The sequence below is a fragment of the Siniperca chuatsi genome, linkage group LG11 (genome assembly GCF_020085105.1).
Source record: "Siniperca chuatsi isolate FFG_IHB_CAS linkage group LG11, ASM2008510v1, whole genome shotgun sequence".
NCBI classification, from domain to species: Eukaryota; Metazoa; Chordata; class Actinopteri; order Centrarchiformes; family Sinipercidae; genus Siniperca; species Siniperca chuatsi.
The window spans coordinates 27,826,111-27,842,400 of record NC_058052.1 but is presented as its reverse complement, the minus strand read 5'-3'; the positions used below and the strand labels follow the sequence as shown (position 1 = coordinate 27,842,400).

The 16,290-nt window shown below is 42.1% G+C and overlaps 2 protein-coding genes across 6 annotated transcripts in view; one reads left to right on the top strand and one right to left on the bottom strand.

The window, feature by feature from the left end:
• LOC122884561 (early growth response protein 2b-like) overlaps positions 1-1,473 on the bottom strand; it is a 16,323-nt gene extending 14,850 nt beyond the window's left edge. For 2 of the 5 annotated variants that reach the window (XR_006379919.1, XR_006379920.1), the window contains exon 1: positions 327-1,473. The gene's annotated coding sequence lies outside the window, so the exon portion shown is untranslated. The remainder of the gene's footprint in view (positions 1-326) is intronic. The other 3 variants (XR_006379918.1, XR_006379917.1, XM_044214625.1) reach the window with 3 other exon arrangements.
• The window catches only part of kif11 (kinesin family member 11), a 16,991-nt gene extending 701 nt beyond the window's left edge, over positions 1-16,290 (top strand). Inside the window, exons 3-27 of the mRNA XM_044214624.1 lie at positions 1,500-1,629; positions 2,417-2,514; positions 2,661-2,739; positions 2,883-3,068; positions 3,480-3,604; positions 3,771-3,861; positions 4,154-4,299; positions 5,154-5,250; positions 5,407-5,502; positions 5,646-5,734; positions 6,729-6,816; positions 8,038-8,111; positions 8,239-8,353; positions 8,827-8,898; positions 9,999-10,134; positions 11,160-11,332; positions 11,520-11,645; positions 11,882-12,037; positions 13,351-13,490; positions 13,739-13,899; positions 13,985-14,103; positions 14,325-14,547; positions 14,759-14,925; positions 15,353-15,463; positions 15,997-16,290. Of these exons, the coding sequence (XP_044070559.1) occupies positions 1,500-1,629; positions 2,417-2,514; positions 2,661-2,739; positions 2,883-3,068; positions 3,480-3,604; positions 3,771-3,861; positions 4,154-4,299; positions 5,154-5,250; positions 5,407-5,502; positions 5,646-5,734; positions 6,729-6,816; positions 8,038-8,111; positions 8,239-8,353; positions 8,827-8,898; positions 9,999-10,134; positions 11,160-11,332; positions 11,520-11,645; positions 11,882-12,037; positions 13,351-13,490; positions 13,739-13,899; positions 13,985-14,103; positions 14,325-14,547; positions 14,759-14,925; positions 15,353-15,463; positions 15,997-16,110 (3,112 nt within the window). The 3' untranslated portion in view covers positions 16,111-16,290. The remainder of the gene's footprint in view (positions 1-1,499; positions 1,630-2,416; positions 2,515-2,660; positions 2,740-2,882; positions 3,069-3,479; positions 3,605-3,770; positions 3,862-4,153; positions 4,300-5,153; positions 5,251-5,406; positions 5,503-5,645; positions 5,735-6,728; positions 6,817-8,037; positions 8,112-8,238; positions 8,354-8,826; positions 8,899-9,998; positions 10,135-11,159; positions 11,333-11,519; positions 11,646-11,881; positions 12,038-13,350; positions 13,491-13,738; positions 13,900-13,984; positions 14,104-14,324; positions 14,548-14,758; positions 14,926-15,352; positions 15,464-15,996) is intronic.

Genomic DNA, 16,290 nt, shown 5'->3' with positions numbered 1-16,290 from the left:
TGCTCATGAGCTTAATTCGTCCTGTGACCTGCCTTAAAGGTAGATAAAGGGCTCCTCCCAGAGTTGCATGGTATGATTATTTCTTAAAGCTGCATAACTAACATGTTTTGTATACAGTTTGCCTGAAACAGCAGTAGAAAGTGCATCTAACCCCCGATTTTGGGAAGTAAAATGATGGTGCTGCAGTTGAATATGACACCGAGGCAGAATTATTCCTAACCACATATTGTGTCTGTTGGTTCGAGTCACATCTGTTTTTCTAAATTAATAAAATAAGTCCCTGATGATCTTTCAAATACCCAGGAAGTTGTTTTAACAACACTTACTGCTGTTTTTGAAGGTGTTTCAGGAATCCTCAAAGACTCTTCTAACCATCTGGATCAAACGTTTATTGACCGCTGCACCATTAAAAAAAGATTGCATTAGTTTCCCTGCAAGTAGTAATAATATAGATAATAATAATAATAATAAACTTTATCTGTTTTTCACCCTTCATATAAGAAAAATGCAGCTCAAAGTGCTTTACAACAAAGAAAATACATGCACCCTATACTTCACATAAAAACACAACAGACTGAACATAAAAACATAATTAATGTAAAAAAAGGAATAAATAAGATGTGAATAGAATATATAAAATGATAGAGTGCCATACTTATTGTAAAATTAAAAAAAGAGGAATGCATAACATAAGAGCGGAGATAAAAACCCACTAAGTAACACAAGTAAAACGTTAATGTGTTGCTAATGACTATAGCGAAATATAACTGATAGTAAAACCTTTTTACATTTTAACTCACATTGTACAAATCGAGCAACAACAAATGTTACTTCTGGTTAGCATCTTTGTTTGGATTAGGAAATAAAAGTCAGGCTTAAAATCTTTGTTATCGCAAGATGTTTTCATCCAGATCATCAGAGTGTGTGAATGCAGTCAGAACGGTGCTACGAACGAACCTTATGGGTTTTGTCTTTCTTTTAAGCAAAGCTTTTAGGATTAAAGCTTTAATCCCAGCTGTTCGTCTGCTGGTGGGTTTAAATTAAAGGCTGAGAAACTGACGTCTGACAGAAACTAGGGCCGTGCTCTCGTGTGGCGTCGGTGGGTTTCAAACACACTGAGATGGCGACGTGCTGCTGTCATTCAGATCAACAGCTATAAACTGGTCAAAGGTTGAACAGGCAGACGATAGTGCGAACTAAACGAACAATAGTCCCTCCCCTTACGGTATCTCAAAGCTTTTTCCAGCATGTTTTAGATATTTAGCAAGAGAGGCTGTTTTGATATATTTCTGTGTTGCTTATTTGTCTCAGCCTTTATAGAAAGTGATTTTTGGCTGCTGTTGGTAAGTGAATCTGTCTACAACATCACTAAACCCCATTCATAGTTGTGACCATGATCAGTTGGTGAAAATAAAGCCAAACTTTATCTTGACTTCACTGAACTGCAGTTGATTTTATTCCGAGAAGTCACGTCGGTCTGCACTGCGTTGTGTTTTCAGGCCTTTTAACACAGTGGAGCGCAAGTCGTCCTATGGGGTCATCGACTGCGAGCCCAACAGGAAGGAGGTGCTTGTGAGGACGGGAGGGCTGAACGACAAGGCGTCGCGAAAGACCTACACGTTTGACATGGTGAGACATGGTCTTTACATACTTCAGTGTGGTTCTTTCCTCCTGTGGAGAATCCTTGTGTAGGTACTCGAGATGCCCCGGGCCGATTCTAAAGATCGGAATCAAAATCTGATCCTTTCTTTACTGAACTCTACGGTGTTTCTTTCCTGTGCTCTGCACTGTGTTTTGTCCACCTCAGCCTGCATGTGTTGCAGCACTGCTGTTCTTTACCGGCTCGCTCTACATGCGAGTGAATATTAGAGTGTGTAAAGGTATGATGCTATTTAAGAGAAGTGTACAAAAAGCTGATTGCCTTTGCCAACAATCGTTCTTTGTGGGGGGGAAGAAGCTCTGCTCTGTAACAACCGCAAGCCTTTCTGTAGTTCCCGCAACTCCAACAGAGTGAGACATCTTCTCGCCAGCTGATCGCGTCACGCCATCTTCAGGAGGCCTTTCTCCCTGTTAATCTTTCATTCATATTGTTAATTAAGGTGATTAACTTAATGTTTTTCAGTATTTGGATCAAGTAGTTTGTGAAAAATTAGGTGTCAGATTTAGGAGCTGCAGCTGTAATTTCAGTGTCAGATACATATTTTATTAACATTTAGGTAAATATTAGTATGGGATTGGGCAATATTGGGCTATATATAAGACCTCGGCCGATAGTGGCCATAAAAACCACGATCGGGATAGCCCTACTAGTCACCGACAGAAACCAGTTGACGGCACGGCCCGTCTGTCACTCCAGATGATTAATGGAAAAGAAGAAGTTATTTTATTTTCTAAACCTAATAGTTTTTCCCCACAGGTGTTTGGTCCAGCTGCCAAGCAGATCGATGTGTACCGGAGCGTCGTTTGCCCCATTCTGGATGAAGTCATCATGGGATACAACTGCACTGTTTTTGCGTAAGTGCTCTGCTGCAGATAAATTAACGTCAGCAACAGTCTTCATTCCTGCTCTGAACTGTACTATGATAATGTGTTTGATTGCAGTATTTATTTTTTTTTTATTAACATGAAATAAAAACTCTTTTCTCTGCTGTCTCCTTCAGCTACGGTCAGACTGGAACAGGAAAGACGTTCACCATGGAGGGAGAGCGGAGTCCAAACGAGCAGTTCACCTGGGAGGAGGTAAGTTTGGTCTGTTTAAAGGGAACGTTGATGTTTTTTTTGGAAATCACTCGTATTTCTCTATTTCCTGCTCAGCATCAGACAGAAACTGAGCAGGAAATGAACTGATTACTGCAAACGCTTCCTGTGTTTGCGGTTTTTAGGACCCTCTGGCCGGCATCATCCCCAGAACGCTGCACCAGATCTTTGAGAAGCTTTCTGAGAACGGCACAGAGTTCTCAGTCAAAGTCTCCCTGCTGGAGATCTACAACGAGGAGCTGTTCGACCTGCTCAGCCCCAGCGAGGACGTCAACGAGCGGCTGCAGCTCTTCGACGACCCGCGGAACAAGGTGACTCTCGACGAAATAAATATCTGCCGTTATGATTCCAGGATTTGACTTTCGAAAGGATCCTGCAGCTCCTGCTGCCTTGGTGTAGTGTTTGCCTCATTGATCTGTGTGAGCTTGCTGTATTACTTCTGCCTTTTTAAAGCATTTTGGGAACATTTGCTTTTCTTATACGCTTATTCTGAACGAGCTTATTATGCGTTTCGTCACAACGAAAGCGATTAAAAATGTATTTCCCAGAATGTTAAACTATTCCTTTGATGGAGCACAGTGGGGTGTTTGTGACTGCTGGTAAGGATCAGAAGTTGTTCAGGCTGAATACGGATCAATTAAAATGTTCCCTATTCAGTTGTAATAACGATAAATGGGGACGCTGCTGCTGTTGATACATTTTGTTGATCTTCTGTGTGGCAGCGCGGCGTGGTGGTGAAGGGTCTGGAGGAGGTGACGGTTCACAACAAAGATGAAGTTTATCAGATCTTGGAGAGAGGATCAGCCAAGAGGAGGACGGCCTCCACGCTCATGAACGCCTACTCCAGGTACTCGCCGAGCGGAAACGCTGCTCATCGCACGCTTCAGGAAGATTTCTGTTTCCGCTCAAAGTGGCTGCTGGAGTCACGGGAACGGAACGAACGGCTGCGACCGATATTTACCACTTTGGCTGATTCAGTCACAACTCTTTATTTCCTTCTTGTATCTCTGTAGTCGCTCCCACTCGGTGTTCTCCGTCACCATTCACATGAAGGAGATCACTCTGGACGGAGAGGAGCTGGTGAAGATCGGCAAACTCAATCTGGTAATAATCCTGTTAATGTTAAATATGAGAGGTTTTCTACTGGAAGACTGTAAACCAGGAGTAATTAATGTACTTGTGATATTTTCTATAGGCCAATATATCATTAATAACTTAATTATTATGCTGAAATACGGTAATTATAAGTTGTGAGTGATGTTTTTAATTGGTATATTTAAAAACGGCTCAATTAACATACAGTACCTGTGTCAGTTCCTGAGAAAAGGCTCAAAATTCGATTGATTGCAGAACACAAGTTTTAAAACAGTTGGTTTTGGACCCAACCCCACTTCAGGTGGATCTCGCCGGCAGTGAGAACATCGGGCGTTCAGGTGCGGTGGACAAGCGAGCTCGCGAGGCGGGAAACATCAACCAGTCTCTGCTGACACTGGGCAGAGTGATCACCGCTCTGGTGGAGAAGAGGCCTCACGTCCCATACAGGTAGAGTCGCGATTCCTTTGTGAAATCAAATAGAAAAATTACATTGCATGGTGTTTGTGCTGAGGCCTGCAATGTGAACTCAGTCTAATGTTTGACTTTTATGTATTAAGGAAAAAAAGAGAATAAAACCTGGTTATCTATCTACAACCCTGTGATGCTTTTAAAGGAATAGTTTGCCAGCAACAGAATTTCCCAAAATGTCAGAGTTCCTCCAGCACCTCTAAAGCTCACTGATTAATGTTGTATATCTCATTTTTTTAAAAATCTGTGGTGGTTTCTGTCTCCCGGCCGAGAAATAGTCCCACACTTAACCTCCGTAAAACCACAACTTGTCGTTTTTACACTTCGGTTTTTGTTTCTCTGGCTTCCTTTTTATTCCCTGTAGTTCTTCTCTTTAAAGTACTTTAAAGACAAGAGTCGTAAATCTGTACTGAAATCAAACTTTGGCACTGTACCGTCAACACATTGTTTACCGCTCAACACTGTGTTGGACACTTTGTGTTTTGAGTTTAAGTTGCGATTTTGCATTACTAGAATAGCCGGACCGATGCTGGATATTTTATTTATTTATTTATTTTAGGCTGATATTGATATTTGGGAGTGTTTTTTTTATTAAAAAAAAAATCCAATAATGATATATCGGCCGATAGTAATATTTTAAAACACATAACATACACAACAATATTAATACAGATCCCTTCGATTTTCTGCAGTAACGCCTCCCTTCATAAAGGTTATAATGTTCAGTTTTTGTTTCTGCAATGAGCTAATATCAGCCGATTTATTGCCCTGGATGATTTATGGGTCCAGCTCTAATTACTAGTTCGATTAAATTATGAGAACTCTTCCCACAGAGAGTCTAAGCTGACCAGAATCCTGCAGGACTCACTGGGAGGGCGAACAAAAACCTCCATCATCGCCACCGTGTCGCCTTCCTCCAGCAACCTGGAAGTACGTTCCATTGTCTCTGTGAATACGTGCTTATGTTGCTAAATTTTAAAATAGTTTATCAAGTTTTGAAACGCTAGCGCTCCTATAGCTCCGGTGCTCTTTGCTCCTCCGGTTCAGTACGTGCTCGTGGTTGTGATGTTCTTTCTGCCTGTGCAGGAGACTCTGAGCACGCTGGAGTACGCCAGCAGAGCCAAGAACATCATGAACAAGCCCGAGGTCAACCAGAAACTCACCAAGAGGACGCTCATCAAGGTACACGAGCTTTACTCTCACATTCTCGATGAATAGGTTTCCTGTCGCTGCAAGTCATTACGTATGGTATCAGGCTCAAAGTGAGCGGCCAAACAACACATTTCAATATCTTTTTAAGGGAAATGTTGTTTCTGTCCACGCAGGAATACACAGAGGAGATCGAGCGTCTGAAGCGTGACCTGGCTGCCACTCGAGACAAGAACGGAGTTTACCTGTCTGCAGAGAACTACGAGTAGGTCGCAGGAAAAACACTTGTTTTACTGGACATCAAACTTTTAACTATAACCTGTGGTACATCATTCCAAAACACTGTAAAACCTGTACAAATTGACTGAGGCTAATAGGTATCTTACACCTGATTTGGAAAGAAAAAGTTCCTAATAATAATAATAATGATGATGATAATAATAGAGGATGTGGCGTTTCAACTAGTCGGACATCTGAAATTCATAGCTTGAGAATAAAGCTGCAACTACCGATTTTATTTATCAATTCATTTTCTTTCTTTATTAAAAATGTTTTTTATTTTATTAATAATAATTTTTGAATGTCAAAGTGGTGAAAAATGCCCACCACAGTTTCCACGAATCGAAGGAGACTCCTTCGCCCGTCTTGTTTTGTACAACCAACCATCAAAAACTAAAACGTATTCAATTTTAAAATAAGAAAATCTTTGGAGTTGCAACCAGAGAACGTTTCATTTTTGCTTCATAAATTACTTTCAAAAATGTAATCAATTATCAAAATACTTGTCGATTTATTTTCTGAGGATTCATTGACTAATCTTTTTAAAAGCGGTGTTACACTCGTGAGCCAGCTTCTGTTAAGGACGTAGTTCCAGCCTATATGATCGATCACGAGTGCCTCAGTCTGACAAACCGTTCCGTCTTTCCAGAAATAATCAGAACTGTACAAAAATAATTTTAGCAGAGTGCAAATTTGTTGGTTGATTGCTCCAAAAAAGTTTTTATTTTTATAAAAAATACTGTCAGTTAGTTGGTCGACGTGCATTTTAAATAATTTTCCATACATTTTGTTTTTCTGTTGGTAATAATATAGTTTGGCTTTTGTCTCTTGGACTTTATGAATTCAACAAGGAAGTGGAATATATGAAAATCTGATTATTTGGATGTACATTCACCTGTAGAGATGCTTGCTGTATGTTTGTGTGTGTGTGACAGATATGAACTGACAGTCGTGTGTGTGTGTGTGTGTGTGTGTTTCAGGAGTATGATGGGTCAGATCACCTCTCATGAGGAGCATTCAGCAGAGTACACCGACAGGATCGCTGCCATGGAGGAGGAGCTCAAGAAGGTACGTGAGCCTGGCGTTCCCCCTCAGACCAGAGAATGTAGAAGTAAGATCGAACATGAAATTTACAGTAGAGCTGCAACGATTAGTTGATTAATCGATCGACAGAAAATTAAACTGCAGCTATTTTAAGAATCGTTTCAGTCATTTTTTCAAGCAAAAATGTCAAACGTTCTCTATTTCCAGCTTCGCAAATGTGACGATTTACTGTTTTTCTTTGTCACATATGACAGTAAAGTGAATATTAAGTTTTACACGGTCAGTCGAGGCAAGGCAAATTTATTTATATAGCACATTTCATACCCAAAGGCAACCCGAAGTGCTTTACACAGTCAGACAAAATAAGCAAATTGAAGACATCACCGTGGCCCGTGAATAGAATTTATTGGTTATTTTTTCTAAACATTTCATAGGCTAATTGATTAATCGAGAAAATAATTGGCAGATTAATTGATAAAGAACATTTTTAATAGAATAATAAGAATAGGTGTAAAGTAAGTCGTTCCTTATTAACTGTTGTTATGGTGGAAGATGAGAGAGACTAATGATGCGAGCATGTTTCCGTGTGACGGACAACATCCCTTTACTTTCATGACGACGCTGGCGTGCAGGCTCGGTGCTGAGTTGTACAGTTACTGTGAAGAACAGACGAGTGCGATCTTATGCTGTGATCACTTAAAGTGGGAGCTGCTAGCGGCACCGCTCGGTTTCTTGTAACAGAAACTTGGAACTGTTTGGGTGTTGACTTCGCCAAGACTTTTGTTATTATTTATTACCATATTTATGTGTGATACAGCAAATAAATGACAATATATTAGCCAATTCACACACATTACTTTCTGTCACTAGTCGGTAGTGTCTTCCTCTCCCATATTACCTGAATGATGCGCCGGATGAAATGTCACTCTCTGAACTACGTCAACAGTTATCGAGACATCGTCGCAGTTATAGAGCAGAAGTACAGCGTTTTGTTGTGAAACTAACAATGTAGCCGTTGGTGTCGGCTTTACACTCAAGCGTATGATCAAATTTACGTTCAGCTGCTGGATTAGTTTTAGAGTACGAAAATGATTTTAAAGAGAAATACTTGAGCCAAGAAAACACCCGAGAAAGTACATTTGAACTGTTTTTATGATAATTTGTATCGTATATCATGTAGTTATCATAGCTGCTGCTGTCGTCGTTTCTACCTGCACCAGCTGTCCTCACACTTCCTCTCTGCAGGTGACTGAGCTGTTTGTGGACAGTAAAACCAAACTGGAGCAGTGTGCTGTAGACCTGGACGAGAAGCAGCAGAGGTGAGCGATTTGTTAACACACCCTCCAACATTTGAGATGAGACTGCAGGTGGTGCCAGATCACAGTCCGAGTTTAAACCACAGTAAAATTCAGAATTGAAAGATTGGGTCTTCTGTTGTGATTTCAGGCTGGAGGAGACGAGTCAAGATCTGCAGCAGACCAAAGAGAAGCTGAGTCAGGAGGTGTTTGTCTGCTCGGAGCTCGCCACAGTCCAGGAAACTCTCTACAGCACAGCGGGACAGGTACAGACGAGCTTTACTGACGCTGACACATGACGCTTTAATAGACATGACTGGAAGTTGGGTTTCTAAGCACTGTATTTGTAAGTGTTTTTATGTTCTGATGTTTTATTAACTATATTTAGATGTTGGCTAGTTTTCATTTGCTTCCCCTCCCACATCCGTTTTCCGTCATTTGTTCCTTTTTTCTCTTCTGTAATTTCCATACTATTAACGTCCCTTATTTGTATAATGTGCCATCCTGTTTGTAACTTCCTCTTTTCTTTTTTTGCTGATTTTGACCAAACATCCTTTCTCAGAAAAAAAGTTTTTTTTTTTTTTTTTTTTTTTTTAAATCTTGTTTGCATGCCGTTGTTTAAAAATAAGACAAAACATTTACAAGTCAGTGTGATCAGTATCAGACCACCGATCTGCATACGACATATTCCTTTTTAATTTCACGCTTCTGTCCTTGTGGTTTGTGTTTTCTCCTTCAGCTGCTGAGTACAGTGGTTGCCAGCACCAGTGACGTGTCAGGTCTCCATGACAAGCTGGACAGGAAGAAAAAGGTCACCATGCTTCTCCTCCAAATTTGTTGAGTTTGTATTTTTCAGATCAACAGAAAAGTATCTGGTTGAGCAAACGTTCGGGCTTCCTAAGATAAATACAACCGCAAAGCTGAAAACGGCTTTTTTTTTTTTAGCTCGTGAAAAGTTTTGGTGATACGTGAAGATGCACTGAAAGGTTGTTGGCTGGTAGCATCACATCAGACTCCTTCCATGTTTCATTAGATGAATGTCAGCTGCTGCTGAGTCCAACATGTTGGACTGAACAGATTACACAACGGTGCATTGAGGCTCTGTGATGTGTTTGGAGACCTCTGTACCTGTGTATGTAACGTGTTGAAATTAATGCACTGCAGCTGTGTGTTTTGTGAATAGGGGTAAAACAAAGGATTCATTGATTTAATCTTTTGGTATAAAAAAAAAAGTGATTTGAAAATGCCCATCACAAGTTCAAACAGTCCAAAACCCAAAGATATTCAACCTAAAATGATACAAAACTGAGAAACTCAGTGAAGTCTTTACAGTTTTAGAAGCAGGAAATAACGAAGGTTTAGCAATTTTCTTTTACAAGTGAAAAGTAGAAGCAATGAAACACTCCCTTGCTTAAATCAATGCTTCTACAGTCTTAGTTGGTCTGATTTTATGATCACTAATGTTAGCAAACTTTACATAGATATCGCTGAGTACCCATTTTGCATTATCCCATAATTCATGGCATTTATGGCTGCAGTTCAAAGATACAGTCTCACTTTAAACGTTTAATCGATTGTCAAAGTTGCTGCAGATTCTTTTCTGTAGTTTAATCAATCGACTAATCGTGTCAGCTCAAATTGAATCATATCTAACATTTAGTTTGTTTAACTGAAAGTTTGACGAGTGACGCATTAGTATTCCTCTTGTTGTTTTGTCAGATATCAGTCCGTGATGGTGACATGACATGTTAAAGTTTTCCTTGTGACATCATTTTGTTAAATCTTTTGGGAACAAAAATACACAAATATGATCTGAAGTGTCTGGACAGATCAGCAACTCCATCTGTGGCCTTTTGACCTCACAGCAGTTTTATCAGGACTAACGAACACACACTTGATTTGAAATTGCAGGTGGAGCAGCACAACATGCAGATCCAGCAGAGCTTTTCTCAGCGGATGGAGGGAGCGTTCAGCAGCATGCAGCGCAGCGTTCAGCAGCAAGGAACCAAACACCACAGCATGCTGAGCAGCTACTCGCAGGCCATCGGTAGGACCAGAGAGCCGCGGTGTTCGTTTGAGCTTTTCAAGAGACTCACCTGTAGTCGAGCTAAACGCGTATAGTTGTCCTGAGGGGGGCGCTAGAGGAACTGTTACAAGGCTGTTAAAATCTACAGAGATCATCCTCTGAGCAGCAGGAATGTGCTCAAGAAATTTCATAGCAATCTGATCAGTAGTGACAGTCAGGGCTGACTTCACGTTCATCTTAAATCAGTTTCACACCTGGACGTACATGCAGGATTTATGACATCACAACTGGTTTGGAGCCAATCATGGTCCAGCATGAAAATAACAAAGTGTGACATGAAAACCTCCAGCTCACACACACTGAGAATGGACTTTCAGTGAAGTAGGAGACATCTTGTGTCCTGCAGTTAAAACTTTTTTAATATGAAAAATATTTGCATATTCATTGATTAGGTGTAATTTTAATATTCACAGCAGAGTATTTGTCTTAAAACATGTCTGAAGGGGATGTTTTTAAAATATTTTTAAGTGTTGGACACAGGGACTGATATTGTCATCCTTAAATGGGACAAAAATAATGTGATTCTTTGGCAGGGACTTGACTCTTTCTGTTAACCTGGAGATTCAGGGTGCGCAGTTGGAAAAGTGTAATATATTTTGATATTTCCTACATGAAAGTGCTAATTCTGGCCTGATGTTGACTCTATAAGAAAGGTCGGGGGTCACCAAAATCATTAGGATTCAATTCCTTGGTCCGTGAATATCGATGGAAAATTGAATGGTAATCTGGTCCAGAAAGACGGAGATGATGATGGACAATTTGTTGTTGCCATCCTCACAAAATAAAGATTCAGGATCCGATGTAGGACAGCTTGGGGATGGCTGTCGGCAGAACAGTCAAATGCACCATTACGTGAACATTTAAGGGTTTATTTATTTATTTTTGTTCCAAATATTATGTAGAGTTAGGTCTTAATTTTATTTATGCATAAATAAAAGCGTTTAACTTTTTCTAATTGCTTTTCTGCCCATCTTTTTCCTGTACAGATGGTTTGCTTGTGGTGAACGAGGCGGCGCTGAAAGGAGCTCTAACCACCGTGGAGTCCTTCGTGGGTGGAGTCGGGCAGCTGGTGGCTGAGGGTGTGGCTCGCTGTCAGGACAGAGTGCAGCAACAGGAGGCGCTGTGTCTGCAGGACAAGGAGAGCTTGCTGCAGCTGCTGGTGAGGACAGGACAACCTCCACAGCTGACGAGGAGGCTAATGTCTGATGGAGTATTTATTAATTTGGCCATTATAATCCCAAAGAAATCAGTGTGGGTAATGCTGTTAAACAGCGCCAACAGGTCACAAAAACATTGAACTGATTTCTTTAATTTGAGGTTTTTTGTGCTTTTGTCTGTGTGTGTAGGAAGAGCATCGACAGGACATGGAGGAGGTCCTGGTGGCCCGGACTCTGATGGGTCTGTCGGCTGTCAAGGAGCTCAGCGACACTCTGAGAGCCACAGTGGAGACGCAGCGAGCTCTGGCTGACAAGGTTAGTCCGTATCGGTGTCTGTCTTCTTTTATAATTATAAAATCAAGGACAGAAATCACTTGAAATTATATTCATGCAGTATTTGGAAAAGGTTTTGAAGTGTGGCTATTAGACCACAGTGATTCAAGATTTATTTATTTTTGAAAGCATGTTACTTACACCTTTTTGTCCCAAGTGTGCACACGTGCTAAACCTTGATGTCATGCTTATCATTTTTCATTGTCTCCTCCTCTCAGGTGGAGGCGATGAAAGAGATGGGTGTGTTCTTCAGCGGCTTGGTCCGGGAGCTGGCCGGGCTGCGGGAGGCCGCCATGCAGGGCCTGAGCACACAGCAGGCTGAACATGACAAGCTGGAGGACGAAATCAGACAGGCGCAGGAGAGACACCGGACGGTAAGAGCTGAGCTGTGAGACACGGTGCAGACCGACTCCTCCAGCGGCTTCTGTCCCGCTTGGGTTTGAATGTACGAAGCGTTAAATCAGACACGTGAGGTGCGCTTGACACTCAGTTAGTGTAATCACCGTGGGACATCAGTAAGAATGCTCTTGGATGGATTTGTCTTCAGAGAACTTTATTGCAAACTTTACGCACTGTGCAACATTAACACGTCAGACAGGCAGTATGGTTTTCTAACCATAGAAATAAAGGACACAAATGAATATCGAATATATGTGAAGTATTACATACAACACTGCTGCCTTACTCCACAGAATAGCATTATTTAGAGATAACTAATATTACTAATATACACAGAATATACTGTTTTCCTTAATACTCTTACACAGTGCTGGCAAATAACATGGTAAACGACATTATAACTAATAAGAACAACATCCAGTATCTTATGGATTTCAGATGAATGCACAGAACACCTGGCTCACTTCTCAATGGACTCGCACAGGCTTTTACTGTCCAAACTATGCAGTGCTAACTAAGTTTAACTCGGCTACAGGAACAGCTCGCTTGTCGTCCAGAAGCTCTCCGGAGCAGCTGAAAAAGGGGTACAACTATGTCTGCTACGAAGGGTCGACAGGCTAAGAATAGAAGGAATAGATGTTAGAGCAATATAAAACTGAGGTAGAAATAGATGAAAGGACATGAAATCTTCTTGACAAAGATAGATCAGTCATTTTGACTTGTCTACACTGAGCCGGTTACATCAATAAACGCATCTTTACATCTTCAGCCTCCGTGGCACACCAAAACGCCAAAAAGCTCTCAACCACAGCTTTAGGGCAAAATGGAAATTATATAACCACATAAATTAAAAAGTTAGTAGCTTTTTACAACCAGATCATCCATCCAGATATCCCAGTGACTTTTCAGGCAGTACACCCTGGACAGTGGCCAACTCGTCGCAGGGCTAACACAGACACAGACAGACAACCATTCACTCTCACATTCATTCAAATTTAGAGATATTTGGACGGTGGGAGGAAGCCGGAGAACCGGAGAGATCTGTCTGGCGTGATGTTGGTCTGGTCCGGGAATGAACCCACGAACCCACGATCTCTTATTAATATATGCAAACCAAGATTAATACCCTCTGGGAGTCGTAACTGATTGGATTTTGCTGATCTTGGATCCATTTTTCAGCTCTGATTCATACTGTCACAGCCCTACTTATAAAAGGCCAGTTGTATCGGTCAGTCGTTTTTGTAAATGTTAGTGAAACTAACATCAGTACTGTGCTTCCTTCTGTCAGGGGATGAAGCAGACCATCCAGTGCCTGCAGGACCAGCTCAACCTGCTGACCATGGAGGCCCAGAAGGACTACACTGATCTGCGCTCTGCCTCCAAAGCTCTGCAGAAACCTCTACAGATCCTCCAGGAGAACATCAGCAGGTGAGTCACAGACGAACAAATGGTCACCTGCAGGTGGAAAAGAGTTGGAAGGCTTTGCTTTTACCTCAAGAGCTGCAGACACAATCCTTGCCAAAGTCAAATTTAGGGTCAAACGTCGTCATTCCCTGTTCCAAAAACCTAGAAAAGGAATTTCAAACTTCTGTATTAAGTTTTGAATCCAACAAATCATCATGTTAAAGAATTATCAGCCTCGACATTGTCACCATCTTGTGTCTCCCTGTGTGCAGCGGTTGCAGTACAGTAGAGCATCAGGCCTCGGCCCAGGCAGACCTCCTCTCCTCCACCTCCTCCTCTCTGGCCTCCTCTCTGCGTCTGAACGCCGACGAGAGCCAGCAGACGCTGGAGGAGATGACGGGCTGCTGCTCCCACCTCCACGGCTCTGTGTCCGGTACCAAACTCATTTAATCCTCAAACCCATTTCTACAGTACATTCTGCGTACATTGTTGTTGACGCTGTCGATTCATGACTGCAGGTCTGGTCCAACGTGACCTCCAGTGGGGCTCCAGAGCCAGGGAGCATACGGAAACTCAAGCCCAGGAACACCTATCTCTGCTGGGGCAGATTTCCACTGAAGCGCAGACCCTGCATCAGGTAAAAATGGCCTCTACCTCGTCAGCTGTTCTACAAAACATCCTGTTGTTGAAAACCTACTGAACTTAATTTCTGTGAGTAAGACTGTACCTGCGTGTCTTCGGGCTTAATTATACTGAAGTTTGAGGTTTCGCTTTATGATAACAAGCTGCAGCTTCGCCTTGGAGGTAAAACTGGTCGTAACTTGCCCGTACTCTAATCATTCATCCTTTTTCCCCCAGAGCGTCGACACGCACTGCACCGAACAGCTCCGAACCGCCGAGGAGGAGCTGTCCGGTCGGCAGGAGGAGGTAAAGCGGGCTCTGATGGCCGTGCAGAAGCAGACCTCCCTGGACCGGACTGTCCTGGACCAACAGCAGGCTGAGCTCCAGAACCACATGGAGACGACCCAACAGCGGGTCCACGGCTTCCTGCAGGAAGAGCTGCAGCAGGACATTCCCACCGGTACTTGATTTAACCTCAGTGTCTTTTTCTGTTTCTCACTGTTTTTTATATTGTCGGGTTATAATTTTGATACTCCACTTTAGTGTTTTTGTGTGTTTGTGTTACAGAAATCACATCTGAAATGTGCCCTTTTGGAGAAAACATATCAAGTCGTGTGTTTTCGAGTCCTTTACCTGTCCAGGTCACAACCCAGTTCTGCTGTTGCCTTCAGGTGCGACCCCTGAGCGTCGGGAGTTTGTGTATCCCAGACAGCTGGCGAAGTCGCGGAGCCGCAGCGAGCTGCTGGAGAGCCTGAGGAGGCAGCAGGTGGAGCTGCAGGCCGCCATGGAGGAGGAGGAGCTGGAGGAGGAGGAGGACAAACACAGCCAGGTTGACCACGTACGTTCACTGGCAGCGACAGACACTTTCTCTGCATCAGTCAGTTACCTGTCTGTAATTTGTTGACAGCCTCCACCTTGTTGGACGTAGCATGCTTCCTCCAGTAATCAGGTTCACGTAACCTAATTTAATACTTGATAGGTTGATATGTTTTTATTGAATCCACTATACATTCTACACTATACATATGTATTCAGATATATTGTTTACACTGATTAAATGTAATTATTTGGCACATGCATTCATGCTTCTCATACGCTTTAATGTTGTTGGTGTAATCCGTTTCATCTACATTTATTGACCCAAACTCAAAAAATGCTATGTGCAGCATAAATTTATAAATACATTTTTATCTTTAGGCCAAATAAAAAAAACAACTCTCTAGTTTCTGCTCCATTTTCACCTTGTTCCTCTTTTTTGTGTCTAGGACTCTCTGGAGGATGAGCTGAGTACTTGTAACGAAAGCTTGGCCACAGAGCCGTCCTTCATCGACGAAAACCTCGTCTTCAATGAGAGCAAACGGGTTCCCTTCTTCAAGGTGAGCAGCAAAAATGTTGTTGCTTGCTCAGGAGAGGTAGCTGAGGGTGATTATTCGGCTGTTGCTTGGTGGATTGAGCAGCATGCTGCCAGTGATAGCGACATGCTGGCTAGCTTGTTGTGGTGTAAGCTGATTGTAGTTGGTTAGCATGCTGTTAGCTGGTGGTATTGTAGACAAAAGTGAATTTAACCTGCTACTGAGGAGGGTTGTGTTTAGCGTGCGGGTAAAGAGGGGGCCGGTTCTGTCGAGCCGGGGTTGTGGGTCGAACACAATGAAACACCAGGTATTGAGAGTGTGCCCACCTGATGACCCAAAATTTTGATACCACGTTCCTTTTTAATTGGTAAAAATAGTGTCGCCGGTCAGGGGGCTCAGTAGATTAATGACTGCCGAGCCTGATGCCCACTGCAGGGCCTAATAACAACATTTAACATGAATGCTGGGCTTCCATGGGAATGCTCATCCAACTTCTGGCACATTTTACTGTGCACTGACAACAATGATTCTATGTTCTTGTAATTTCTCTTTTCCAGCAAAAGAGGGGCGGTAAGAAGGAGACAAAGATCCCCACCAGGTCAAAAGCATCAGAAAACGAAGCCACGTCAACGCCTCAGAAATCCAGACTGCCACTTCGCCCTCAGAACTAAAACAGTTTTAATGTATTCTTGTAAACTGTTATTACTGTCTGACTCTTTCTCATATTTTTAATCATTTTGTCTTCTAAATGTTAGGATGCTGTCTCATGAACTGTCTCCTGTTTTAGTACCATAATTGTCTTGACATTTTCAAGTTGCTTGTAAAATTAAAGAGATTTATACTTGTTTTTA